Here is a 26,803-nt window from a genome sequence, read left to right as displayed (position 1 = left end):
GAGCCCTTCAGGCTCGCCTCGCGTCCGTCTTTGCACGACCTGCGTGAAAGGCTAAAAACACTAAACCTTCGCTGACAGTAGCACTTGGCAATTCTATACCAACACAACAAAGAACATAAACCTACCGGTGAGAAAGTCTTCTTGAGCCGCTCCTCATCAACTGAAAACAAAAGGTTACTAACGAATACTGTGTTCGGATCCTTTGTGCTGGAAAATGAATTAAAATAAAGTCAAGGTCAAGATATAAAACAGAACTGATCTATTCTCTTTTATTCCAGCCTTAATCGCGGCCTTTCTCTTTACGAGCTCTCTGTTCCTTAGTTTTAAAGTATTCAAATGGTAATGCATAAGTTACATTGGTTCAACCGTGATTGGTTGAGAAAGTAGCGTGAGTCTTTTGGACCAATTACAGAGCAAGTAAAGCAAAACCAATGCAATTGCGGATTACTTACGACACTCGATAGAAAGTTGTTCCATACCAGGTTACCATTGTGACATTGCTATCTTCACACAGATATAAATAGCATGTTCTCTACGCGCGGGAAAGATATACTCTTTTTAACAGAAGAAATTTTGGCATCGAATTAATATCCAAACCTTAAAAATTTTATTAAAAACGACTAAATTGAGGAGTAAGTATGCATAACTAGCGAGCATGCGCTAATCGTTAGCGCTTCGGCACCACCGTTTCTTCGCCCGCGATCAACGAGAGTCGCGAGCACTGATACCTCATTATTAGTGCCACTCCCGAGCAACATTCCCCTGACTCGTCTGAAATCTTCCCGCGGTCGGAGAAACGCGCGTCCTGTAACGCTATTAATGAGAGCCTATTTAAGCTAAGCACTAACCTGTCATGTGAAATTTTCGTAGATGGTTCTCCTGCTGGCGTCGATTGAGTTGACGAGAGATTTTCACTTTCATTCTCAACTAAAAAACAAACCAAACGTGCAGGTACAGTAAGTCAAAAGATCACTTTTCTTGAGAGGACCCGAAAACAAACAGACAAATTTGTCCTGAAAGGATTGTGTGTCTTACAGACGATTCAGAAAAGGGAAGTCTAAACCATACTGTCAGACTTTTGGATGAAAACAGACTCGAGGCCACATGTGTCGAAAGTGAGGGGGTATGGATGAAAGAACTTAACAAGGGGAAAGCAAATTTGAAATATTCCTTTCGAGAATGAGGTAGCGGTAAATAAATTCCTTACGAAGAAGATAGAGTAGAAATCGCATCTACATGTGGGAGAAAGGAGAAGGAGGCAAGAGAATCTTACCCCGCTTTGAAAAAAAGAGTGAACATCGAAGTCTTAAAATGGGCAAATGGGAATATTTCTGTTGAAAGGATTAACCAAGAACCTTCTCTTACTTTGGAAGAACTAAGGAAATCAAAGTTTCATTTTAGCGAAGGAGGAAGTTGAGGGGAAGAGAAAAGATCTGTGTGCTGGTAGAAAAAAAGGGGTATTGGAATTTTCGCATTTAGACGGGTGTCAGAAGATATATAAAACGTACCGTGGGGCTTTTTAGCCACTGGTTCTCCCGAATCTTGTGTATTATCGGTCATTTTCTGAGTTTTGTCTCCAGGAGTAGGTTGGTCATTGGCCTGACAGTAAAAACAAATACACAGCATACATAATCTCATGTCGCCTCCCCAACAAAATAAATTGTGAAGATTGTGAAGATTTTATTCTAGACGCGCAGCTCTGACTAACGTTTTAAAAACCGGACAGACAATGGGTCAAATCATGACATTACCTTTCTCTTCCTCATTTCAAACTTGGCCTTTTTCTGTTCCATTTTCTTAGTTGCCTTCCTCTCTGCATTCGCAATTTTTCTTTTCGCTTGGGCTTCTTCTTCAGCTTTTGCACGTACAGCCTCTTTTTCAGCCACCTACCCAGATCAGTTAGTCAATCAATCAATTGATCCATTAATAAAACTGTAAGAGTGCTTGTAAAATGAGTTTCGCAAGAGTAAAACCAAATTAATCGTAGCGGTGTTCGTAGTGGTCTTTGAATGGATGATGAAAGTCCTTAAACCAACTATTTAACCCAAGAGGGTAATTGTTTCATTCATTGGGCATTTTGAATGTCAATCTCGCTCAAAGAATTTAGCAAAGTTGATTGCTTTACCATGCAACTGTTTGGTGCTATAAAATACATGAAGGTGTCTTAGATTAAATCACCTTCTGTCTTCGTTCGTTGACTCTCAATAGTTGTACTCGACACTTTGAAAAAGCTGCATCCCAGTCCTCCAACGTCCCTAATTAATGAAATACAACCATAAAGATCAAATGTCTTGTTCACACATATTCATAAATGGTATCAGTCTGAACACCAGTACTTTGTGAAGGTCATAAGCCAAATGAATAGCAAAGATTTTGGAAAACATTAACGTTTTCAAACATCATTTAATCAAACCATTTTTTTTCTCTCATTACTGTTAAGGTTGGTTTTTTGGAGAGTGGAGGTGTAAGTGGATGTGGAGGGGGAGGGGGAGGGGGGAGACAAAGGAGGGAGGGGGGGAAAGGGAGACAAAGAGAAAATGAGGAAGAGAACAGCAGAGTCATAACAGTATAACACTGCAGCTGTTGCTTTTTGCAGGGGTGGGAAAGGGAGAGGAGGTGGAGGGGGACGGGGAGAATGAAAGAGGAAGAGGAAGGGAAGAGAATGAGAGTTTAAGGGAAGAAAACACCACTCTCATAAAATTATCAAACTGCAGATGTCACTGAGCACAGGCCCAATTGGTTCCAAGCTCTTCTAACCTTCTTCTCGTTCAAAACTGAGCAAGGCTTGAATCACCATTTCGGGGTTATCACTGGCTGACTGCACAGCCCGCTGCAGAATTTTACGACACTTTTTGATGTCACGACAAGACCTGCAAACGAAATGGAAATGATTAAGTTACATAAAAATAAAATAAATTTTAAACAATGTCTAAAGTAGGGCAAGATTTGTTAGGTTTACGTACTTAATAAAGGGGATAAGTTTCTTAAGAACTGTGGAGCTGCGCCGGCAGGGGAGAATAATTTGTTTTTAGTTGGCCACGCTGTTTAATTCGTCAAAAGAGCTGCTACCGAGGTACTGACCTTAAAAGGTTCGCATACTCGAGCCAGAACTCAGCTTCTCGTCCATGCCTGGAGAGTATCACATTGTCCCAAAGTCTCTGACATTCTGATATATTATTACAGTGAAATGCCTGACAATCACAACCAAAAATAAACAATACGTTAGGGCTAACAAATGAGCTAATGAAACAACAGAGAAAATTCAAGACAATCAAGTCGAACTGCGACAATTGCGCTATGGCATTAAAACAGACCACTTGTACTGCTTGGTAATTCTCTATTAACCCTTTGACTCCTAATAGTGACCAGAATCAAATTTCTCCCCACAATATCACCCCTGAATCACACATTAAGGTAACGAGAATAAAGGGAATGATCACCAACTACAGAAGCTCTTGATTGTTAAAGTAAATTCTCCTTGTCAGCACCTTAGGAAATGTATAAAGAACTGTATAGAGAATATGCATACTGGTTATCGGACGTAAAGAGTAACGTTTAAACCTTACCTCAATTCTTGCCCAGTATCTCTCTAAGAGATTCGTGGGATCACCGTCATTGCCAAAATCTGCATAGCAGTACAAGAGCAGTGTAAGAAAAAGACCATTTTAGCATATGATCATATTAAATTGACCCATAAAAGCTCAAGATATAACACATTTAACTTACAGTTCTGCAAATATTCTGTTGCAGTTTTAAAATTCTCCCTGAGGTCTTTGACACTCTGACTATCTGTGGAATGGTAAAATTCATTTGTAAAAACCCAATGAATCAGTTTCCAATATATAAAGGGTTAAGTTTCTGAAGAAACTGTGGTGCTTTGTCGGTGGGGAGTATAACAAGACAACTTGGCTTTACCAGCTGAGTTTATTAAGTCAATTGGCCACCGTAAAGAGTTTCATAGCTGACATTTCGAGCGTTAGCGCTATTCGCTCTGGAGAAGAGCTAACGCTCCAAACAGCAGCTTCAGAAATTCTTTACAGTGGCCAATTGAAAATATCAACTCAGTTGATTACCAAGTTTCTAGCATGATTGCAGGAGATGGCACGATCTCATTGAGTGAAGATGACGTCATTCCACGCTCTTATCAATCTTGTAGGACGGATAAATTCATCTGATAATAAATCAATCGGATTTGGCGGAGTTCAATAGGAGCGTTCACCATACCGAGGTCGATTTGGCTTAGGAAGAGTTTGTTTTTGATTATGAAACTGAAGCTTTACTGAAGCACTTATTTCTAAAGAGGCCTTTGTGCTATTTCTTGGTGTTTTACGAAGCTGATCACTTTGTTCTTATTCTGCAAGAACAATGAGGCTACATATATTTCACAAAGGAAGGTTATCGCTCAGGTCACATCTAGGTAGGAACAACATTACGTTACCATAGTGGCTTACGAGAAGTGAAATGACGATGTACGTGCGTAAACCTCTAGCACAAGCAAACAGGAAAATCCAGTTTTATGCTGAGTTTTCTATCATTTTCGCACTGAAAGGTGTGTATGGAATAAGGTGGGGGGGGGGGGAGGAGGGAAAGGTTGCCCCCTAAACTTTCAGTTCAGGGCGTGTAGCTTAAAACCCGCTTTCCCCCTGCTCCGTCACCGTGGTAATGACATCGTACCTTCTCCCCAGTCCTCCACTCTTCTTCTCATGTAATCACAGTAACAATGCCAAAGCTGGAGGTAATCGTCACTGCCAGAAAAACCGCATCCCAGAGCTGTGTCTAGAGTTTCTGTAACAAGGCAAAAATAACGTAACTGCTACATGGAAACTCATTCAACTTCTAGAGCTGCCTTAGATTTAAAGCCAGGTTCCTTTGTCCATAACAAGACAAAGAAACATGCACGCTCACAGTTTGGAAAGAAACTTCCCAACGAGAATGGCACAGAAATCTAGCTAAGTGACTTTATAAATGAGTCAAGACAACGCTTGCCATCAACCCTTTGACCTAGCATCTAATTTCTCCTTAAAGTATCACTCATGAATAAATCATCAGGGTTATGAGAGTAAAGGAAATGATCACCAACAATAGAAGCCCTTGTTTATTAATCAAATACTGCTTGTCGGCATCTAAAGAAATGCATAGGGAACGTGTATACACATGTCGGAGTGTAAAGGGTTAATTTTTTTTTCTACAAGAGCCAAACACGATATATGAAGTGACGACGACGACAGCGAGAAGTAAGTCAATGTACACGAAATGTTTATCTGGCAACAAGCAAACCAATAACAGAGGACAATATAAACAAACACATCTGTCAAGTTTGATTTTAAAAAAAGCTGAACTGATAAACATAACGTTAAGCTGAGTAAAAAAGCAATTAAATACAGAAAAACAAAACGTTTATGGGAAATTAAGATGCCATCATACCTTTCACTTTATTGCCGTCCTGTTTGTTGCGTTCCTGATAAAAACAAAACAGTGATCAGGTATTTTCTGTACTACTTGATTAATGATGTCCATCGGATTAGCTAGAGAGCAATTAGAGAAGACCATTTTATAGCACATTTAAAATAAAAGTAATCAGTGACGCATCTAAATGTAAGTAATGATCCAATCACGATTTACTGTAGCTTTAGTCAGTTATGTGTCGATTTCGATGATCAGTAACCCATTAGGTTTGTCAGCCAGACTGCCAGACAATCAGTCAGTCAGTCAGCCAGTCAGTCAGAAAGTTAGTTGATCAGCCAGTCACTAAACCAGTCAGTCAGTCGGTCTGTCGATCAGCCAGTCACTCAGACAGCAAAGAGATAGACTTTCAGTTCAGTCAGTCAGTTAGTTAGACCAACAGACAAACAAACAGACAGACAGACAGAGAGATGGTCAGTCAGTCAGTCAATCAGTCTGTCATAAATCTATCATTCATTACGTAAAGACACAAGAAGGACAAGAACTATTACTAGAAACCACACGGATACCGAATTTGATATTTTGTTCCTAAAAATTGAAACGTTGACAATTAAATACAAGAGATAGTGCTTTGGAGCACAAAAAAGAGCATTCTATAAAAGAGCCATAAACCTTCAGTTGTGATTTCACAAACTGCTGTTAAAACCCCGTCAGTTTTAAGAAAGAAATGGGTAAAAACTAACCAGTGCTCGCATGTAATTCTGCCAGAGAAGAGACACCCAGGGACAGTTTCTGACAGCACGCTCATGCACTGTAAGCACCACTGGTGATATCTTCAATGTTGAATCCTATTTAAGAAATTAACTTAGTCACTCGTACAAAAAAATGATGTTACGATCAACGCAAAAACTAATTAACTTATTGTTTTGCAGTTAGAGTTTCTGGAAACATGAAATAAAATCAGGAAAATATAGCTTAGGCAATACAGCCTGGTATTCAACATAGGCAGATCATTCTCCCGTTCCTATAACCCCTTCACATCCAAGATTTAAATATCGACTCTCTCTTTCTCTTCTATACACTTCCTATAATTCTAATAAAAAAATTACCCACAATTTGAATTTTTATTTTAATTATATCTCTCGGTTAGTAAGAGCGCTATTAAGTAATACCATGGAAAAAATAGTGCACGAGATATCAACGTTACAGTCAAACCTGTCAGGAAACAAATAGTGCGCGAGATACTAACGTAAATTCAAAAGTTAGTTTAGCCCTTTACATCCTAACATCAGTAAAGGTATTCTCCATACTGCTCTCCCCATACATTCCCTAAGGTGTTGACAAGGAGAATTTGTGTAACAATCAAGAGCTTCTTTTGCAGCTGATCATTTCCTTTATTCTCATGACCTTACTGCATGATTCAGGTGTGATATTGTAAGGAGAAATTGGATGCTAGTCGCTCTTAGGGTTAAAGGGTTAAATTGTAAATAATGAAATGATAAATATCGTACTACCCTCGTTCTCTTAGTGCGTTCTGTACGTTTCGGAACCTCGTTTTTCTCCTCGGATTTGTGGTCCGCACACTCCGCACTTGGGCCATAAATCAGAACAGAACTAGGTCCGTAACTTTCCGATCGGACCTCAAACTCCGTTAGTAAGGGACATTTTTTTTCTCATCACCTTTCTCGTTAAAAGTGTCGATATTTTAGGGAGAATTTACTCTCTGATCCCTCCTAGGTTTGATAATCTTAAAGCAAACTTTCCTCACCAAATAAGAAGTATACTCAGTCCACATATCCCCAACAAGACAATTTTCCTTCATAGCTCTCTCGTACAAGCATTGTATTCTGGCAGGATCTCCTTTCGTCAGTTCATACCCCAGGTATGACTTAAATTCAGTAGTCTTGGGCGGTTGAGCTGAACCCTGAATGACAAGAACCACGGCATTGTGAATAAGCGCCTTACTCAAGAAGTCTACGGTTAAAATTTAAATCTTTCTTTGAATTTAACTTTACAACAAAGAGCAAATTTTGAACCGTAACACTCACACAAACAGAGAACAAATAGTGCGTAAGATACTAGCGTAACAGTCAAACAAAGCTGAAAACAATAGTGCGCGAGATACTAACGTAACAGTCAAAGAAATCAGAGAACAAATAGTGCGCGAGATACTAACGTAACAGTCAAACAAATCAGAGAACAAATAGTGCGTAAGATACTAACGTAACAGTCAAACAAAGCTGAAAACAATAGTGCGCGAGATACTAACGTAACAGTCACACAAACAGAGAACAAATAGTGCGCAAGATACTAACGTACCAGTCACACAAACAGAGAACAAATAGTGCGCGAGATACTAACGTAACAGTCACACAAACAGAGAACAAATAGTGCGCGAGATACTAACGTAACAGTCAAACAATCAGAGAACAAATAGTGCGCGAGATACTAACGTAACAGTCAAACAATCAGAGAACAAATAGTGCACGAGATACTAACGTAACAGTCACACAAACAGAGAACAAATAGTGCACGAGATACTAACGTAACAGTCAAACAATCAGAGAACAAATAGTGCGCAAGATACTAACGTAACAGTCACACAAACAGAGAACAAATAGTGCGCGAGATACTAACGTAACAGTCAAACAAACAGAGAACAAATAGTGCGCAAGATACTAACGTAACAGTCACACAAACAGAGAACAAATAGTGCGCGAGATACTAACGTAACACTCAAACAAATCAGAGAACAGATAGTGCGTAAGATACTAACGTAACACTCAAACAAAGCTGAAAACAATAGTGCGCGAGATACTAACGTAACAGTCACACAAACAGAGAACAAATAGTGCGCGAGATACTAACGTACCATCAAACAAACCAGAGAACAAATGGTGCGCGAGATACTAACGTAACAGTCAAACAATCAGAGAACAAATAGTGCGCGAGATACTAACGTACCATCAAACAAACCAGAGAACAAATAGTGCCCGAGATACTAACGTAACAGTCAAACAAATCAGAGAACAAATAGTGCGCGAGATACTAACTTAACAGTCAAACAAATCAGAGAACAAATAGTGCGCGAGATACTAACGTAACAGTCAAACAATCAGAGAACAAATAGTGCACGAGATATCAACGTTACAGTCAAACCTGTCAGGAAACAAATAGTGCGCGAGATACTAACGTAACAGTCAAACAAATCAGAGAACAAATAGTGCGCGAAATACTAACGTAACAGTCAAACAAACCAGAGAACAAATGGTGCGTGAGATAGTAACATAACAGTCAAACAGAGAACAAACAGTGCACGAGATACCAACGTAACAGTCAAACATGCCAGAGAACAAAGAGTGCGTAAGATACTATCATAACAGTCACACGAACGGAGAACAAATAGTGCGCAAGATACCAACGTAACAGTCAAACAAGCCAGAGAACAAATGGTGCGCGAGATACCAACGTAACAATCACACAAACAGAGAACAAATACTGCGCGAGATACTAACGTAACAGTCAAACAAGCCAGAGAACATGTAGTGCGTAAGATACTAACGTAACAGTCAAACAGAGAACAAATAGTGCGCGAGATACCGACGTAACAGTCAAACAGAGAAAAAATAGTGGGCGAGATACCAACGTAACAGTCAAACAAACAGAGAACAAATGGTGCACGAGATACCAACGTAACAATCACACAAACAGAGAACAAATGGTGCGCGAGATACCAACGTAACAATCACACAAACAGAGAACAAATGGTGCGCGAGATACCAACGTAACGGTCACACAAACAGAGAACAAATAGTGCGCGAGATACCAACGTAACAGTCAAAAAAACCAAAGAACAAATAGTGTGCGAGATACCAACGTAACAATCAAACAAACCAGAGAACAAATAGTGCGCGAAATGCTAACGTAACAGTCAAACAAGCCAGAACACAAATAGTGCGCGAAACACTAACGCAACAGTCACACAGAGAACAAATAGTGCGCGAGATACCAACGTAACAGTCAAACAAAGCTGAAAACAAATAGTGTGCGAGATACAAACGTAACAGTCAAACAGAGAACAACTAGCGCGCGAGATACCAATGTAACAGTCACACAAATAAAGAACAAATAGTGCGCGAGATACCAATGTAACAGTCACACAAACAGAGAACAAACAGTGCGCGAGATACTAACGTAACAGTGAAACAAATCAGAGAACAAATAGTGCGTAAGATACTGACTTAACAGTCAAACAAACAGAGAACAAATAGTGCGTAAGATACTAACGTAACAGTCAAACAAACAGAGAACAAATAGTGCGTAAGATACTGACTTAACAGTCAAACAAACAGAGAACAAATAGTGCGTAAGATACTAACGTAACAGTCAAACAAACAGAGAACAAATAGTGCGTAAGATACTGACTTAACAGTCAAACAAACAGAGAACAAATAGTGCGTAAGATACTAACGTAACAGTCAAACAAACAGAGAACAAATAGTACGTAAGATACTAACGCAACAATCAAACAAACCAGAAAACAAATAGTGCGTAAGATACTAACGCAACAATCAAACAAACCAGAAAACAAATAGTGCGTAAGATACTAACGCAACAATCAAACAAACCAGAAAACAAATAGTGAGCGAGTGACATAATCAAGTTCTCAAAACAATATGATTTTTAGGTATCTACTGGTTTGTGCTAGGATTTCAAATGATGACCTTAAAAAAACTACCAAGTTGCTAAATGGCTCTCTCAACCATTCTTATATTGGACCAGAAACAAGCGAAAATACAGTAGCCAAGTCACAAATAGTGTTGGTTTTGCATGTGCTAGTTTGAGAAGGATAGTGCAAGTAATCAACATCTATCGCCAATTCAGCTTAAGCGGAAACAAGCCATACTTCTTTAATTTTAAAAGTTAAGGTGGACATCGCTTGATATTCTTTTCACCACATTAAAATATCTTACCAGTGCATCCTCAAAAGGAAGACATTCCTCTAATTTAGCTAAAGCTTTCTCATAGGCAATCATGATTGCATCAGGAACAGAATCCTCCAACCAGTCTTCAAACTCTCTTAAGGTTGCCTGCATACCTTTAACAGAATATCAAAAAAATTGCAAATAAATAATTTAACATTTTACAAACAGCTATTGAACATTCAGGACATTACCGTGAACACAAGGAAAAGAAAACTTATCGAAGGTTTAGGGTAAAACATCTCTCTTTTTTCACAATTTTTCAGAATGATCAACAGAGCTGGCATTTGGTATTAAAGTCTCATCCCACTTGAAATACAATGTGCACAAAGTTGTTTTGAAGTTGATGCTAGTTTGTATTTCCTTTTCAGGGCAAAATGTACAAGCACACAAGAAACTTTGGGTGTTGCATTTTTTCTTTTTTTCCGCAGCTCTTTAATCAGTGATCATGACACTTGTAAAAGCCCAAAATTATTTGGAGGAAAACAAGTTAATCAGGTGTGAGACATCCAAACTCTCTGTTGTAATTTACAAATAGATTCTATGGTACCATAAATCTGTTCAAGTATAGATCACAGTTTAAGTCAAAATACAGTAAGAAAAAAAAGGAGTACATAAGGTGCAGCTAAATGTGTCACTGATGTTACAATCACAGGCTATTGTCTTCTGTGATCTACTGCTGAACAAATCCATGGCAACAGCAGTCTTTAGGTTTGATTGACTCTGATTCTGGCTCAGTGGTAGAGCATCACAGTGCGGAATCTTAAGGTCAGAGGTTCAATTCCTCATGGAAACTCAGAATTTTTTCTCTGTCCCATGCTCGTGACAAGACAAAAAACATCTTTCTTCATCATTCAGCTCATTGTTTATAAAATTGCTCTTGGTTTTGAGTTAAACTCTTGTTTCCTGATCTCCCACATGATTAGTCATTACACAACAAACTTTCTAGATATACTCTAGATGTTCTTAGTTTTCTGAGTTTGATGGTAAAACCAAAACAAACAAAAGGCAAAGAAACCTTTTACTTCAAATTTTGGCTACCTTTAAGAATTATCTTTTTCAACATATAGATCACTGCAAAGAAAGTATCCTAACAAAAGATTATATTACCAAATGAGGTTTACAAATAGTTTTGGCAAGCATATAGCTTGCCACTTAAATGGATCAGAAGCTTGGTTTACCAATGGTTATATCAATTCTGTACCTAACAGTGGAACAGCAAGCTGCCTTTTAAATACTGACATCACTCTTTCTTTTTGAGAGGAGCTGTGAAAAAAGTTGTTACGTTTTGTCAAAAAAGAGCTATTTACTTTCTTAAACCTTTATGATAAATGCATGAAGGGCTGTTAAAATAAAAAAGAATTGTTGCTAATGCACCAAAGCTTACATTTATGGAAGATAGGATTCCTTACTGCATAGGTGAGTCTAATGTCTAATAATCACTCATACTTGCCACCACAAGTTCCAATTTGGACTCACCCAGCTAACTTTTAAGTAGAGGCATACAGAGCAAAAATAAAAGGCTTTTTATAAGAAGCTGCAGTTTTGCTGTGGAAATCTTGATTTTACATAAAATTATCACAATTTGTTGAGGAACAATCATCCATTTTTTGACAAAAATTTCAGGTACACAAATAAAGACGTGTGATTCTGAAGTTACAATACATCAAATAATAGTTATTTAAACATAGTGCAATCATTTTGAACTACTGTTAAAAAACCTTTTCTAAGACATGTTTGTATGCTGCAGCATTTTGTTTTTCAGAAGCACTGTAATAGTTCCATAATTTTAGTGTTTTTGTCTTTGTGTGGTTGTGCTGGTGCATGTCTTTAAGTAATTTGATAATAAATAATTGTTTATAGACTGATATACATCATATCTTACATCTTTTCAGCCATGCTTTCTTTGGTTTCCTCTGTCACGATTTGCTGTGTGAAACAAGAATGGGACAAAAATAAAATACTATTATTTCTGTAATTTTGATTACAAGAATCTGTTCATGACTGTATTAAACCCATTAAAGCTTTACCTTTATCTCTCAAAAATACATTTCATAAGAAAAATCATATTCTACCGATAAAATGCATAACCATATCTGCAATAACCCAAGCAGAACCTGCCATTTTTTCTATGTTTACTACATCAAGATAACAAATGTATCACACTGTCCTAAAAGTACATTAACAGACTGAGCAGAATGTGTCTAACTTAAGTGAAAAGAATAGCTACACAAAGTGAGAATTTAAAGCAAATGTGCAGGCTTGCACCACTAATTTGCTTCACTGCAATAATTTGATATACATAAATTATATATCCCTAGAAAGCTAAACTTCAGTAAAAGAAGGCACATTCTTACCTATCACAGAACTGAATAGACATTGCAAAGTAGATATAAAGACACACCTCTAGCGATTCTAAAATGTCCATTTCTAGCTCTCTATAGCCTTCCCAGATTGAGGATCCCTACAATCAGAAAAGTGTAAAAGCAATCAAAAACAAAACAAGGGAGCAGGGATGGTACAGTGGTGAAAGCACTTGCCTCCCACCACTGTGGCCTGGGTTCCATTCCAGGATCCACCATCATCTGTGGGTTTAGTTTGTTGGTGGTTCTCGTTCTTGCTCTGAGGATTTTTCTCTGGGTCCTCCAGTTTTCCTCCCTCCCCAAAAACCAACATTTCCAAATTCTAATTTGGTCTGGAAACAGTTAACAGGAAGGGCCACCTTGTGAAAATGTCCACCGCTAAATTATTATTATTATATCATTATTATTATCATCATTATTATTAAACAAGGACTAGAACAGATTCAGTTCATCGCTATCAAAGATAACCTCTACCTTGCTCCTAAAACATTGCCAAAGAATGTTTGCATTTCTTGTCAGGGACCTGTTTATCAAAAATCCTTGTAATTACACAGGCCTGATGCCATTTGTGTAGTGTGGGTCTTAGCGCAAAAATTGGTCTTCTGTTTTTCAGTTTTCCTTTGACCTTGTTAGTGTTTGAATTTCAAAACTATCAAATCTTGATCTATATTGAAAACACAGCAAACAGAAAAAACAGCATCTCTGGAGCAGTATAAGTACTTACTATTATAGTATAAGTACTATTGCAGTATAAGTATTATTGTACTTTGTACAATAGGCTCCTAGCAATTACAATTATAATGATAACTTATGTATTAACTGCATTATAGTACCTCGGTTACATGAAGACCAGCCGCAGTTAAAGCTTTTTCAAAAGTTGATCTCACTGCCTGAAGACTGTCTTCTCCTTCCATGATATCCATCATAAACTGACAGTATAAAATCCAAACTCGTACAGCTGTGAGGAATGAAGAAAAGTTAAATCACAGACAAGCCATGGTGCTTTTCAGGCCTAAGCTTATTTCAGGGAGTTAGCCATTAGTCAGAAATCGCATCTCCTGATGAAAAAACCTCTCACAAAAATGAAAGAGGAAGGAGCAAATCAAATCAACAATAATAAAAAGTTCTCTAAGTTTCATCAATAAAGAAACTTTGGAATAATTGCAAATAAAAATTGCACAAAATAATTTACTTTGCCTAAACAAGATTTTAAACACCAAATCACAGTCGAATAAGTAAACAACTCACAAACTTCTTTCTATCAATCAGATCAACCACTTTACATACAACAGTGTTTGATTTTTCATGTCTCTGGAAGAGTCCTATTCATCAAAATATGGCTACTTTTTTGCGCAATCCCAACAACATATATTGCAAGGAAGATAAGTGCTGTTGTATATGAACTTACATTGGTAGTCTTTCACTGCTCTTTCAAACAGAGCAATGACTTTTTCTCTCTGTTCTGGGATGCATGCTAATGGAATCTCATCTTTGAGCCACTCTAGCCATAGTTCTAGGTGGAAAGATGACAGAACATATATAATTTTGTACTTAATAATATACATGGAAAAATTACTCAGTTCTGATTGGTTAAGATAAATGCAATTTTCAGGTAATTCAGTGCAGAAGAGAGTTAATTCAGTGCAGAAGAGGGTTAATTCAGTGCAAAGAAAGAAACAAATCAGACATTCTGATTGGTCAACAATCAAAGGAACTCACAGGAAGCCAATCAAATGCGAGCCTTGAATGTCGCAACAAAATTTGAAAATTTGCGAGCAAAACAATGGCCAGCATTTTAAGTAGGCTTTCTTTTGCCACCGCAGCCGAAAAACAGCTTAAACAACAAAAACACTGTAAAAAGCACTGCTTTTTGGTTGTCGGTTTGGGAAAAGTGGTGTTTAGAGAAAGGAATTGCTGAGGAAATCGAAAATTACAAGCCGACCCAGCTTAACACTTTGCTTGAGCGATCCAACGCCAAAATTAAAAAAAAACATGGTTAAACCTCGGAAATGACGATTCCATTTCATCGAAAGTGATTCGGACACAGACTGAACAATTCCTTGAACTGTTTTGCCGGACTTTGAACTTTTTTGCACCTTAAAGATGTGCGGATATCATTGCATAATCATAATTATAATTTATTATTGTTTTGATCATACGTGGTTGTTTTGACCGAACGCACAGTTTGAATAAATTATTTTTGCGCTTGCTGCGCGCTTTGCTTATGTTTAATTATGATAAGCCATGTCATATTTTTCCATGTATATTATTAACATGTAATCACATGATTTTTCTCGTGCAATTTGGAATAAACAAGCACTTGTTAATTTTTTCAAAGACCACAAATTGCACTCGGCCTACGGGCTCGTGCAATTTTGTTAGTCTTTAAAAAAATTTACTCGTGCTTATTTATTCCAAATTGCACTTGAAATCATGTGATTACCTATACAAATCATATACCTCAAAAAAACCTTTCCACTGTGTTTAACCCTTTAACTCCCAAGATCTGATTGTTAATTCTCCCCTCTAGCTTCTACACATTTCTTTGTAAAATGGTTATGAGAATTTGGTGGTCAATCAAAGTAATATCTTGTACCTGATGAGTTTGAGTATTCTCATTACCTGTTTGCCAAATAATGTATGAACATTATAGGGAGAAGTTACGTGTTAATCACTTCTGGGAGTTAAAGGGTTTAAACAAAACATTTCAAAATTTATTTCAATTATTATAAGACTGCTATTTCAATTGCTGGAAACTGTGATCTATTAATAGGAGTGCCTCAGGGCTCTGTTTTGGGACCTGTTCTGTATCTGATGTATACCATACCCATTTCTGAAGTCATCAGAAAGCACAAACTAAACTACCATTTTTATGCAGATGACACACAGCTTTATGTGGCCTTCAAAAATTATAACATTGACTGGATTACTGACCGGGTTGCTGACTGTGTATCTGACATTTGCTTATGGATGGAGCAAAATAAGCTAAAGCTTAACGAAGAGGAAACTGACATATTATTAATTCACTCTAAATTTCAGAATAGCCCTTCACTGGATGAGATCATCCTCGGTAATGAACAACTCACTATGGCTGGAATAGTTACTAATCTTGGAATCATCTTTGACAAGGAAATATTGTTCAATGATCATATAAATCAACTTTGTAGAACTTTCATCTTAGGAAACCCGTTTAAAATTTGTAAATATCTGACAGATGATGCCACTTCTAAGGTTGTACATGCTTTTGTAACTACAAAGCTAGATTACAACAACCATCTTTACTTTGGTCTGCCCAAATATCAAGTTAACAAAATGCAGAGGGTTCAAAACACAGCTGCTCGACTAGTCACTCGTTCATCCAAGTACAATCACATCACCCCTTTATTACAGCAACTTCACTGGCTTCTGTTTTGTATTGCATTGTTTTCAAAATTTTACTCTTTGTCTACAAAGCTCATCATGGACTGTGCCCTGGATATGTCTCTGAACAATGACAGGAGTGAAAACAATCTCGAGTAATGTGCTCAAGTTCTTTAGGACTCCTAGCAACATCAACATCAAGAACAAAAACATATGAAGTTAGAGCATTCTCAGTCTGTGCACCAAAATTATGGAATGGCCTGCCTAACCATGTCAGAAATGTTGGAACACTGCCTTTATTTAAAAAGAATCTAAAAACATATTTATTTTCTATATTTATCAACAGTTATTGTGTTCATTTTTAAATTAATTCAAATTAATTTCTTATACTTATTGTAAAGCGCCATGAGAGTTTTTTGATATGTGCGCTATATAAATATTGATTATTATTATTATTACTATTATATCATAGTAACATTATTTCAATAGAGATCTGTGAAAATGAACAACTCTTAAGAACAAACATGTCTGGTGGTTTTTAAAACACACAAAGCACAACTCATATGACCTTTTGATGCAGTAAATCAAATGTTGTTACTGAGGGGTTCATGCTATCAAGAGAAAATTACGTATGAAATGGATTAAAGGATAAACAGCAGAACTGTTTGTGGTTGTTTTATGAAGAAAAATCAAAATTCAACATAAATGTACATGTACATGCTGCAGAAGTAACTCAAGATTTTATTCCAAGGAAAGGTTCCTTCATGCTTTGAATTAGACACGATCTATTCAAAAATTAAACTATGTCAGGCAACAAATTCCATATTTGATTTACATCATTCTCTCGGCTACATCTCAGAAACAACAAAGTGAACCCATACTGCTAACGCTTACAGCCGCATGATTACAAATTACCTTCTGTCAGAGGAAAGATCTTGTTCATACCCTCTCTAGCATCCCTCAATCTATCAAGATCACCAGACTCTCTAAGAAGTTTGACGAGTTCTACATGAGAATCGTAGTGGTATGGATTGCTTGCTACCTGAAAATTACAAAGCAAAAATCAAATAATAACAACTTTAATTATTCTTTTGGTAAAATGTATTTATCCCCATCTCTTAACAAACATTTGTACAGACAAACCAAACAAGGAAGACTTTTCATGAGTAAATCTTTGCTAACTGGCTCATTCCTTCTCTCCCTCCCCTCCCTCCTCATCTATAGCTCTCCTTTTTAAATCTTTAACTGTGATCTAGTGAAGGAAGGTACAGGAAGGTTCTCAGGTACTATGATTCAGTATGAGCATTTCAACAGCATTGTAAATGCCAATAGTTACTCAATTTAGTAAGCTGAAGACATGCATTTGAATTGAGTCTTATTCATGATCTATTGCAAGAGGGATGAGAACAATTTCATTCATGGTGATCAGTTAATGATTTTAGGTTGCCAGATGGTGAGTTTTGAAGTCATGAAGGATGTTGAGGAACAAGAAGGTACTGCTATGACTCAGTGAGATGAAATACATTACACAGTCCCCTTGACAAACTTTACAATATGCACCTACAGGGAGGGGAAGGGAAATGGGGGATATGGATTCCATTCTTTGAACTTAAACTATTTTTGTCTCTCCCCAAAACTTATTTAAATTTAAAATGAAGAAAAATTGAGAGAGGGAATAACGCATCTCATTCATACTTTTGATCAGCGAAAATGTGCAGAAATTATTTATTTCAAAATTTAAAATTCTCCTATGTCAAGATAAAAATTAAGAGCTTTTCAGGTCCCGCGCATGAGCATACTTCTGCGAATTAAATTTATGCAAAATATAGAATGAAAATTTCACAGACGCTCTTCAGTACAACGTGAACAGGTCATGAAACACTAACAGCTGTGCACATGCAAGCGTGCAGAGTTACAGCACCTGGAGCTCAAGCTGCTGAATTCTTGGATCATGAACGGCCTCATTATCATCAGAGTCTTCGGAGTCCGAGCTTCCATCTTCCTTGCTCACAGCTTCATCCATGTTCTCTTCAATATCTTGATCCTCTGTCGTTTCGCGTGCGTCATCTTCCACTTCCATCTTCGAATTATCCGCCATGTTGAACCTAGAATATAGCAAAGGTTTCTGGGTAGGAAATTTCAAAAGCCCGCGATATATTAGGGAAAAACTTTAGAGCATGCGCAGAATTTGAGATGAAGAGCAAGAAAAAAATAAAATCAAAACTGGTGAGACTGATGGAGTAAATATGGCCGACTTGGGAGAGAACTTATGCTCTCCCGATTTGAAGGAAGAGGAAACTGTCTTAGCCGTGCGACTTGCTGAAGCTCTTCGGGCAGATGAAGTTGAAACCTTTCTCGAGATTTATGACAGTATTCCATGCTCCACCAACAGGAAACGGGTGAGTTTGTAGATCTCAAAATTTGAAAACTGTTTCGGTTGCCATGTAAACAATCTGATTTTTTTTCATGATGATACTGGTACTAGGGTGTTGATATTCAAAGAGCTGTTGTCTAGTTGTTAAATACTCCAGTCTCGACAGTTTCCTGGCGGGTATATCCGAAACCAGTTGCCCGGTGGCGAAATTTATGCATTTTTGGACATGTGACCATCCATCGGGTGGATATTATGCAATTCTTACCCAATACGTCCCAGATATAGAAACGTGGACGTAAAGGTCACACAAGGTCTTGGTTATTTAAGACGAACAAGTAAAACTCCTATCAGCCCCGCGGCCATCGAGTCAATATCAGTGCGTCAGCAGTCTCGTTAAAATTCGATTTCATCAGACGAACTTTGCTCGATTGCATTACGTGGGTCTCCTACCATACTACAAAATTTTCCACGCGTGCGATTTCACTCTTTACGGAGCTTACGCATGTTTGTCAACGTGGAGTGAAGGTAAAGTGATTTTAAATATTCCAATATTTTTTCGCTTGCCTTGGATGATGGCGAGGAAAATTTGTAGTAAACCTTCTGATTCATTAGGCTGTAAGGAGAGTTCGAAGCTAAAATGTGTAATGTACAATGTGGCTTGTGCCCCATGTCAGACGTGATGTGATACGCTGCGAGTTTTTCGATGGATGATTCCATCGCTAAGCTAACCTTCTTTAAAACAGATCTAGACTTAGTAGATCAACAAAACTTATTAGTTTCGTGGATTGGTACCGAAATTCGCAGTCCAGTCGTAATTTTTTTCTCGAGCCGTGTACGCATATTAAGTATGAAACTTTAACATGTGAGATTGATATAGAGCTTGCATGGAGTACAATGGAAAAAGGATATCCGTTTATTGGTTCGCATGAACAACTGCACGAAAAAAATTCTTACTAAGCTTGTGTATTTTGAATGAGTCTGTTGAAAATCTGCTGTCTGAAACTGTTGTTGATATTTATTGCAAACATGCTTAGACAAACTCTGTACCATGCACAACTTTCCGCAGAAATTTCATTTGTACTTTAGGTGCTCAATATCACTTAGTGTGTGGTTGATGAAATGTTTACGTAAGATTTTTTTTATTAATTTGTTGGGTGTAATCAAATCTACTGTAAAGTAATTTGAAACTATATGGAATTATTTTACGCCACGTCTACCGAAAGAGTGATTTACTTTATCAACGATCTATTTTTCTTACTTGCAAAGTTAATATTGATGATTACATCATCTGATAGAAGTGCATTGTTTTCAGGTATAAACCTCTCCAGAAGCACAGTTTTAAAAGAGGAAAAATTACTTAATGTTGAGATTAAGTGACAAAGTATCATTATCCTGTTGAAATCCGGCAATGAAAACTGTTCAGTTGGAAAAATCCTCAACCATTAAGATTGTTATTATGTAATCCGTGGCATCATTATGCCAGACAATTTGGAAAGATCGTCTGGACAAAATTCAAATTTACCAGAGCCAGTAAAGCTTGATATTAGTGGTTATTGGTTTGCATCCTATATATATATTTATACTTGTACCACTTTTAACCAAATATCATAATTGCATTTGAAATGCATTTTTGTTTTACTTCTGTGAGATTGATCGCGAATGTATTCTTGTATTGGGACCTTTGTTCACATTGTATTGTTAAAGGGAAGAGATTGGTTGATCTGTTTGTTAAACAATTAATATTTTAGTAACATTTCAATTTGTCCTCTGCAAACTTTGTTTTATGGCAGATTATTTTTTATTTCTAGTTTTACGTAACACATATGATATTATATTTGACTTGCCTTCTTGGTTACATCTCTTGTTGATGGCTGAAATGGTCAAGAAATCTCGTAGTTTAACTGTCGGGCGACTCTAGCTCTTAACATTCATCTGAAAAATGTGATGTTGGTGGTTTTTGTTTGCTGTTTTGATACTTGAGATGTTGTCGTTTCAATCATAATAGCATTATTTTTTTCAAAATAACACATGAAATTTAATAACTTCATAAGACGTTTTCCCTTTTGTTCCATTTTCAGGTTGATAAAATAAAAGAGATGGCCAGACAAGTTGCAGCACTTCCTAAGAAAACATTTGAGCTCTATCGCTCAAAGAAAATACTATCTAGTGGGGATCATGCATTTTTTCCTCCAGGTTCAAACCAAATTTTAAAGGACAAGTTAGCCCCAAATTCCTTCTCCATAACAACTACAATCAACAATTTACCAAGGGAGCTAAGTAAAAATCAAATTAAAGAGGATATAAATGGACCTGCAAATAATCCTGTGGCAGAAGAAGAAGAAGACCCTGAAGTGAAACCAAAAAGTAGAAATAAAAAGAAGAGAAAATCAAAAAAAGGCAAAGTACCAAATTCTTTACAGGAATCTTCAGTAGCAAACAGCATTAATAATACAGAAGAACCAAATGCAAGTAATTTGGAGATGAAACACAAAGTTCTTGGTCCAGAAACTAATGCTCCTCTACATGTCAGTATGAATACCAATCTTGTTGCTGACATTTCAAATGGAAGAGATTTGGAAATGACACAAAGTTCCAAACCAATTGATGTGGACTTGAGGTCTTGTGGAAGTTCCTCATCAAATGACAGTGGAATAGTGACCCCAGATTCTGGATTAGGTAGGGATCTCTGTTTTTAACAATATTTATAATAATTGGGGAAACATAAAACAAGAAATTTAAAGAGATATTTAGGGAGCATTTTACTTTTCTTGGTAAATGGTATCTTTGAAATGCCATTTGACCCAAGTATTCTTGCCATGTTTGGTTTTCACAGCGCAAGTTTTTTAGGTTATAGTGCATTCTAGTTGTAAGAATTTTATGGTTTAGCTTTGTTCACTGCCCAAGGTTTACTTGCATGCTAAGTCTATAGCATATATAGTCAGGAAAATTTGTATTAAGTAATCCTATGAAAATGATCAAGAAAGTAGTTTGCCTTGAAACTATATCTGCTGTTCCTTGTTGTATTAGCTCAGTAGTTAGAGAAACTCAGCTAAAGGAATATTCACTTGTTGCTTGTACTGTGAGGGCTGCTGTGTTGTTATGATTAACAGACAATATTGGAGAATTGGTCTACATTGTGGAGGATGTATTGGCAAATAGTGATTCAAATCAACTACCCTTTCCTACTGTAAATGATCATTCTGTTAAGCCATTAATAGTGCAAGATGTAAACTGTTTCCATTTACTGGTACTTGCTAGAAATTTATGCTTTCATTTTTTTTTCCTATAACCTAAGGATCACATACCTCACCAGTCTTTACCAAGGAACCACCATTTGGATTCCCACCTTCCTCTGAAAAGCTTTTGGAATCTGCCCTAGGACTCTTACCCAATGTAGAAGTTGGAGAGGACAATTCATTTAATAGGACAGAAACTACAAAAATAATAAAAAACAGCTCCCCAGACCATGTTAGCAACCAAAAAGAGGCAAAGCAAAAGGTAAAAAATTGTCAAACTTCATCAACAGATACTATGGACCTATTAAGGAAAGAAATTGTGAAGGAAAATATGAATTCGTATGATATAGAGGATGACCCTGTCAGTGACATTTCTGATGCTAAAGAAGTGTGTAAAGACTTTGTCGTACTTGAGGGAGATTCTGTGGATGGGGATGTCTCAAGTTCATCTGCGGTTGAAGAAGAGGGTGGCTGGCAGTCACAAACAAGAAGATCACAGCGCAAGAAGAAGAAGGATCTTGCAGTAAGAACAAGCAGGGAAAAGAGTCACATGGACAGATTTCAAAGGAGAGACTTTCACAAACAACAATCTGACAATCAATTTAGGAAGAATCATCATCATAGGAAGTCTGTTGATGATAAAAAGAATCACTTCAAATCATCTGACAGTAGACACAGTACTGTTTACACAGAGCCTTCAGTAATGAATTCAATTGTGCATGGCCAGTTACAAGCTAAGACTGACAGAGACAATAAAGTAAAATTTAATACAAGACCTGATGATAAAAAGGAGGTGTTGGAAACTCCCAAAGGGTTCTCTTATAGGGATGCATTGATCAAGGCAAGAGGAAAAGGTAGGTTTTCTGTAAAATTCTTTATAATATCAGCTCTATTCGTAGAGGCAACAACTGTAGTAACTGATTTCAGTTTAGTGGCAAAAATTAGCCCTGATTGGCATTGGAAACTGGCAAAATTAAAACAATTGGAAATTGTGAAACAATAAAGGTTCATCTTTCAGTGTGATGTTTTTCACCATTTCCAACATCTTTCCCATGTTTGTACATACATGTATTATACATGCTGATAGGTTGAGTGTATGATTCAGTCATGTGAAAGATAAATGAGAAATGTATAAACAGTGCATGAAATAGGCAAGTATAACTGTGACATGAGTTAATACTTTAAGACATTTTTGTCAGAGATTGTTTTTTAGAATATCAGCTTTAAGTTCAGTGTGAGATAAAATGTCAAACAAGTGCCTTGAAACTATCTCTACTGTTCAGTTCTGTAATAGCTCAACAGTTGGACCAACAAGGCTATAAAAAAAAATTTCTAATTACTTGAGAACCACTGTCTTGTTACCAATACAGAGTAGTGGGGTAAAGATTAGGGACATATTTTATCTAACCCTTTATACCTTAACATCAGTGCGCATGTTCTTTGTACTGTTATTTGCACATTTCCTAAGGTGCTGATGATGAGAATTTGTTTAACAATCAAGAGTTTCCTTAGTTGGTGATCATTTCTGTTATGAATACTGTTGGGAAAAATAAGCAATGGTCACTCAAAGGGGGCAAAGGTTTAAGGTGCAGTTAATATATTGCTTAAAAAAGAAAAAGGAAGAAAACAAAAGAGATTAATGTGATGTTAAACATTATGCTTTAACTTAGTACATATGTTGATTATGTTTTACAGTTGAGCCTCATGAAAGTAGTGACAGTGGAGTTGATGCTAACAGTGTCAGCTCTTGTGAAATGAGCTGTCTGCAAGTGGAGACACAGAGGGACATGTTCAACCAAAAGCAGTGTGTGGACTATTTATGCAATGGTGAGTGTTTATCTTAAAATTATTTCTTTCTCATCTTAACTCATTTACTTGATTGTAAGTCAAAACTTGTCCCAGCTGAGATGTCAACAGACTGAGTGAATGAAGGAACTTTTCAGATGGAGGATGTTTTCTTTTTCAGTTTATGCTGGATGCAAATAGACAACAGCCCTGAATATTTTTGTTTGTATGTGCTTGAAGCAGCTATTTTATCTCTTTGTTTTTTAACCCTTTTACTCCCAGATCAAATTTGTCATTCTCCTTACTGTCAACTGTTCAATTCTTGTATTGTTAGTTCAGAGAATTTAGTGTTAAGTCAACTAATTATCCCCAAATCAATATTTTCCTTCATTCTCATCACTTATGTGGCAGATATTGTATTGATATTGTAAGGAGAAATTCTGTCTTGGTCACTCATGGTAGTGAAAAGGTTAATGATAATAATTATTTTTCAACTCGTTTGTTACTTGTCATTTCAGCATGGAAGAAAGTAATGCTTGAAGCAAAGGAAGGTGAGTACAGATGTAATATTAGTCTTGATTATATCATTTTGTTCACTTCTCCACAGTTTTTTGTTGCAGGCATTTCTGCAAATTTCTGTATTTGTTATTAGAAATATGAAAGAAAACTCTTATGTAAGGCAGGTTACTGCACAGGAATCTTTTCTTTTCCTCTGCTGAGCTGTCACAATTATGACACAAGATTAAAAAGTGTTCCTAATCCTTAAAGAATGACCATATGGTTTGTCATCATCCCTAAACCAAAACTGTAGAACAAATGGAACAAGGGAAGTAACCTTTTTGAAAATTATTGCCCTCTGTTTTTCTAGGTCGTGTGATTTACTTCAGTGTGGATTCAAATCCAGTTTTGTGTGAGCAGAAGCGTAAACAACAGGCTGCCAATAAGATGCGTTCAAAGCAGCATTAGAAGGAGCTAGTTCTTTTCTCCTGGCAGGATATGAAAATGTTCTAAAATGTTTAACTTAGCAGCTGATCTTAGAGTGGTTAGTCCACTGGGCTCTATTTATCTTACTTACAGAGCAGCAGCTAATTTAGTTAGGTAGGTATTTAATATTATTTCTCTCAGCAAATTGAGTGTTGTTTTGAGAGTTGATTTCAATTTCAGAGTATATTCTGGAATCTTGGATATAAAGTTACATTATAATTTAAATTTGTAGGTAAGTGTGACATCCGAGTGTCAGAAATCTAAGTAATTTATTTTAGGTTACAATTTCATTTCAACTCAATGATCCTTTATGATTGAGCTACATCACTGATATACTGTAGCAAGCATTGAACTAAGAACACTTCTCATTAGTTAGAACTGGCCCATCAGATCAGTTTAAAAATCTCTCGGTAGAAAAAAAATTAAAAACATTAAAAAAAGATAGTAATCGATTGATTGATTGTGAATCAGGTGAATTCAGTCCATTTTCAGTTCGTAGAGATGAAGTTTGGACTAGGAAATTGGGCTTGTTGCTTGACTTTTAAGTGAAAAAATTCAGAAAATCTAGCCAAACTTCAAAGCAAATCATCTCAGACAAAAAAGAGAGATTAACTGAAGTATATTCTTCAATGTTAGATGAGACAGAAGACCAAAACTTGCGGTCTTAGAAATGTACAATTCCTATTAAAAAGTGAAGATGTAAACTAGGCTTAAAAGAGTAGTATTTGTATGAAGAGTGGCTTTCTCTTCAGTTCCCGATTCAGGAGCTCCAAAAATGAGAGCTTAAAATTTACATATTCTACAGGACCTTTTTTATATTAATAGTGTTTCTAAGCCTTAGATGATCAGTTACATTTAAGTCCCAACTGCCTTATCGAAATTTCAACCCACTATTTAAGGGCATAGGGAATGATAAGGAAGTGAATTTTTCATGGAATATTCTACTCCTAACTTAAAATATATTGAACTTTGTACAGTTTATGGGCACTGTCTGATCCCTTTTTCATACCATCTTCACTTTACTTGGAATTAGTAAAGAAAACTAAAAAACTTCAGGTCAGTTTTCATTTTTTTAAATTTATGTTAAGAAACCAAGAAGACGTTTTGTTTGTTTGTTTTTTTTTTCAAGACTCGTGTTAGGTGTTTGACAATTCACAGTTTGTTTCGATTTATCTTCATAATAAATTATCAGTGTGAATGATTTTTCTGCAGAATTAAATCTAATCATGTATATAGTTTGGGAAATTATTTTCAAGCTGTGCTAAAGGATTGTTTCTTCAAGGTATTTAAAAGATTATGAGGGTGGTGACAAATCTAGAATGCATTTGGTTGGGATTTGATAGCGTTAATATCATTAGTTAAGAGAAGTGTGAACAATTCAAACCCCAATTTTTCTGTGAAACTTAATTAGGTGAAAATTTTGACCGTTTGCAATTTCGTTTCTTTTTGGGAAAGGTTCTAGCTGTATTGAATGATAGACTTTTCGAAGATTAATTTATTTTTTGACATATCAGACCCACTGCAAATCTTGTCTGCTGTGTATGTGTGAAAATCATAGACTCCTGGATTTTCTTTGTCTTCTTCTTTCAGGAGCAAATATGAGGGAAAACATATTTGAATATTTGAAACTAATTTGCAGAAAAAGTTTCCCAGTTTTTCCGCTGGTTTGTTGAAAGTCGCCATGTAGGTAGATTTCATTGGAGTAACCGTGATGAAATATCTATTTTTTCAATTGAAAGATATGAAAACTTTATTTTAAGCATTGGCATATTTATGTAGTTATGGTAGAAGGCTGGGAACTGCTTTAAAAAACGGCAGCTTTGCTAACAAAAACCAATGTTTTGCGATCTGTGGTGAACACCTTAAGCTTTCATGAAAGACACGAGCTCGAATATAATTTATTTCTTCTGAGACGATTGCTGGTTTCCCGCCTTGTGCCGAGTAATTTTGGGGGTTATTTTTGTAAGGTAATTTATTGTTCTGATATTTCTGATGAGAACCAATAATTTCGAGTAATTTATTGTTTGAAAAATACATATTTGATACATTTTCTGACGAATCCTGTAGAATAAAGCTCTTGGAAATATAGACATACTTTTTCTACTCGTTTAGAGCTTTCTTTCCCAAGCTGACTTGAATGATGTACGATAGGCTTTATTCATCTCAGTAGCTTGGTCTCGACTTAACTAGTTCGTCATTTGCAATTCGTCAATTAAAGGTACGAAAGCTATGGTTGCAAACTTGCTGCTAGTCAGGGAAAGATTTAATTAACTCATTATTTATAGTTTGAGGATTAAAACATGAATTTTTATAGAA

General features: G+C 36.6%; 2 protein-coding genes across 3 annotated transcripts in view; one reads left to right on the top strand and one right to left on the bottom strand.

Moving 5' to 3' along the window:
- The window catches only part of LOC131790329 (squamous cell carcinoma antigen recognized by T-cells 3), a 22,344-nt gene extending 3,961 nt beyond the window's left edge, over window positions 1-18,383 (bottom strand). The window contains exons 1-21 of the mRNA XM_059107531.2: window positions 18,030-18,383; window positions 17,024-17,150; window positions 14,157-14,261; window positions 13,582-13,706; window positions 12,790-12,849; window positions 12,271-12,314; window positions 11,590-11,651; window positions 10,377-10,501; window positions 7,172-7,327; window positions 6,147-6,251; window positions 5,425-5,458; window positions 4,675-4,785; window positions 3,727-3,789; window positions 3,567-3,625; window positions 3,082-3,191; window positions 2,758-2,870; window positions 2,179-2,255; window positions 1,752-1,886; window positions 1,509-1,599; window positions 849-927; window positions 126-207 (exon numbers count right to left, since the gene is read on the bottom strand). Coding sequence (XP_058963514.2) covers window positions 126-207; window positions 849-927; window positions 1,509-1,599; window positions 1,752-1,886; window positions 2,179-2,255; window positions 2,758-2,870; window positions 3,082-3,191; window positions 3,567-3,625; window positions 3,727-3,789; window positions 4,675-4,785; window positions 5,425-5,458; window positions 6,147-6,251; window positions 7,172-7,327; window positions 10,377-10,501; window positions 11,590-11,651; window positions 12,271-12,314; window positions 12,790-12,849; window positions 13,582-13,706; window positions 14,157-14,261; window positions 17,024-17,150; window positions 18,030-18,206 — 2,040 coding nt within the window. The 5' untranslated portion in view covers window positions 18,207-18,383. The remainder of the gene's footprint in view (window positions 1-125; window positions 208-848; window positions 928-1,508; window positions 1,600-1,751; window positions 1,887-2,178; window positions 2,256-2,757; window positions 2,871-3,081; window positions 3,192-3,566; window positions 3,626-3,726; window positions 3,790-4,674; window positions 4,786-5,424; window positions 5,459-6,146; window positions 6,252-7,171; window positions 7,328-10,376; window positions 10,502-11,589; window positions 11,652-12,270; window positions 12,315-12,789; window positions 12,850-13,581; window positions 13,707-14,156; window positions 14,262-17,023; window positions 17,151-18,029) is intronic.
- LOC131790340 (uncharacterized) lies at window positions 18,355-26,803 on the top strand. Of its 2 annotated transcripts, none has more exons than XM_059107542.2 (6): window positions 18,355-18,507; window positions 20,561-21,158; window positions 21,778-22,572; window positions 23,414-23,545; window positions 24,022-24,054; window positions 24,372-26,803. In XM_059107542.2, exons 1-6 carry the CDS (start codon window positions 18,355-18,357, stop codon window positions 24,467-24,469), a joined length of 1,809 nt encoding a protein of 602 aa, XP_058963525.2. In that variant the 3' UTR covers window positions 24,470-26,803. The 2 variants fall into 2 exon arrangements, with proteins under 2 accessions (XP_058963525.2, XP_058963533.2); XM_059107550.2 differs by lacking the exon at window positions 18,355-18,507 and adding an exon at window positions 18,783-19,007.

This window comes from Pocillopora verrucosa, chromosome 2 (assembly GCF_036669915.1).
Source record: "Pocillopora verrucosa isolate sample1 chromosome 2, ASM3666991v2, whole genome shotgun sequence".
Lineage (NCBI taxonomy): Eukaryota > Metazoa > Cnidaria > Anthozoa > Scleractinia > Pocilloporidae > Pocillopora > Pocillopora verrucosa.
The sequence above is the reverse complement of the archived record's forward strand: the minus strand, read 5'-3'. Positions and strand labels throughout refer to the sequence as shown.

Coding starts and splice junctions, on each gene's coding strand:
- LOC131790340 (XM_059107542.2), top strand. CDS start 18,355: ATGGCCGACTTGGGAGAGAACTTATGCTCTCCCGATTTGAAGGAAGAG. Junction 23,546..24,021: donor TGTGGACTATTTATGCAATG/GTGAGTGTTTAT, acceptor TTGTCATTTCAG/CATGGAAGAAAGTAATGCTT. Junction 24,055..24,371: donor AATGCTTGAAGCAAAGGAAG/GTGAGTACAGAT, acceptor CTGTTTTTCTAG/GTCGTGTGATTTACTTCAGT.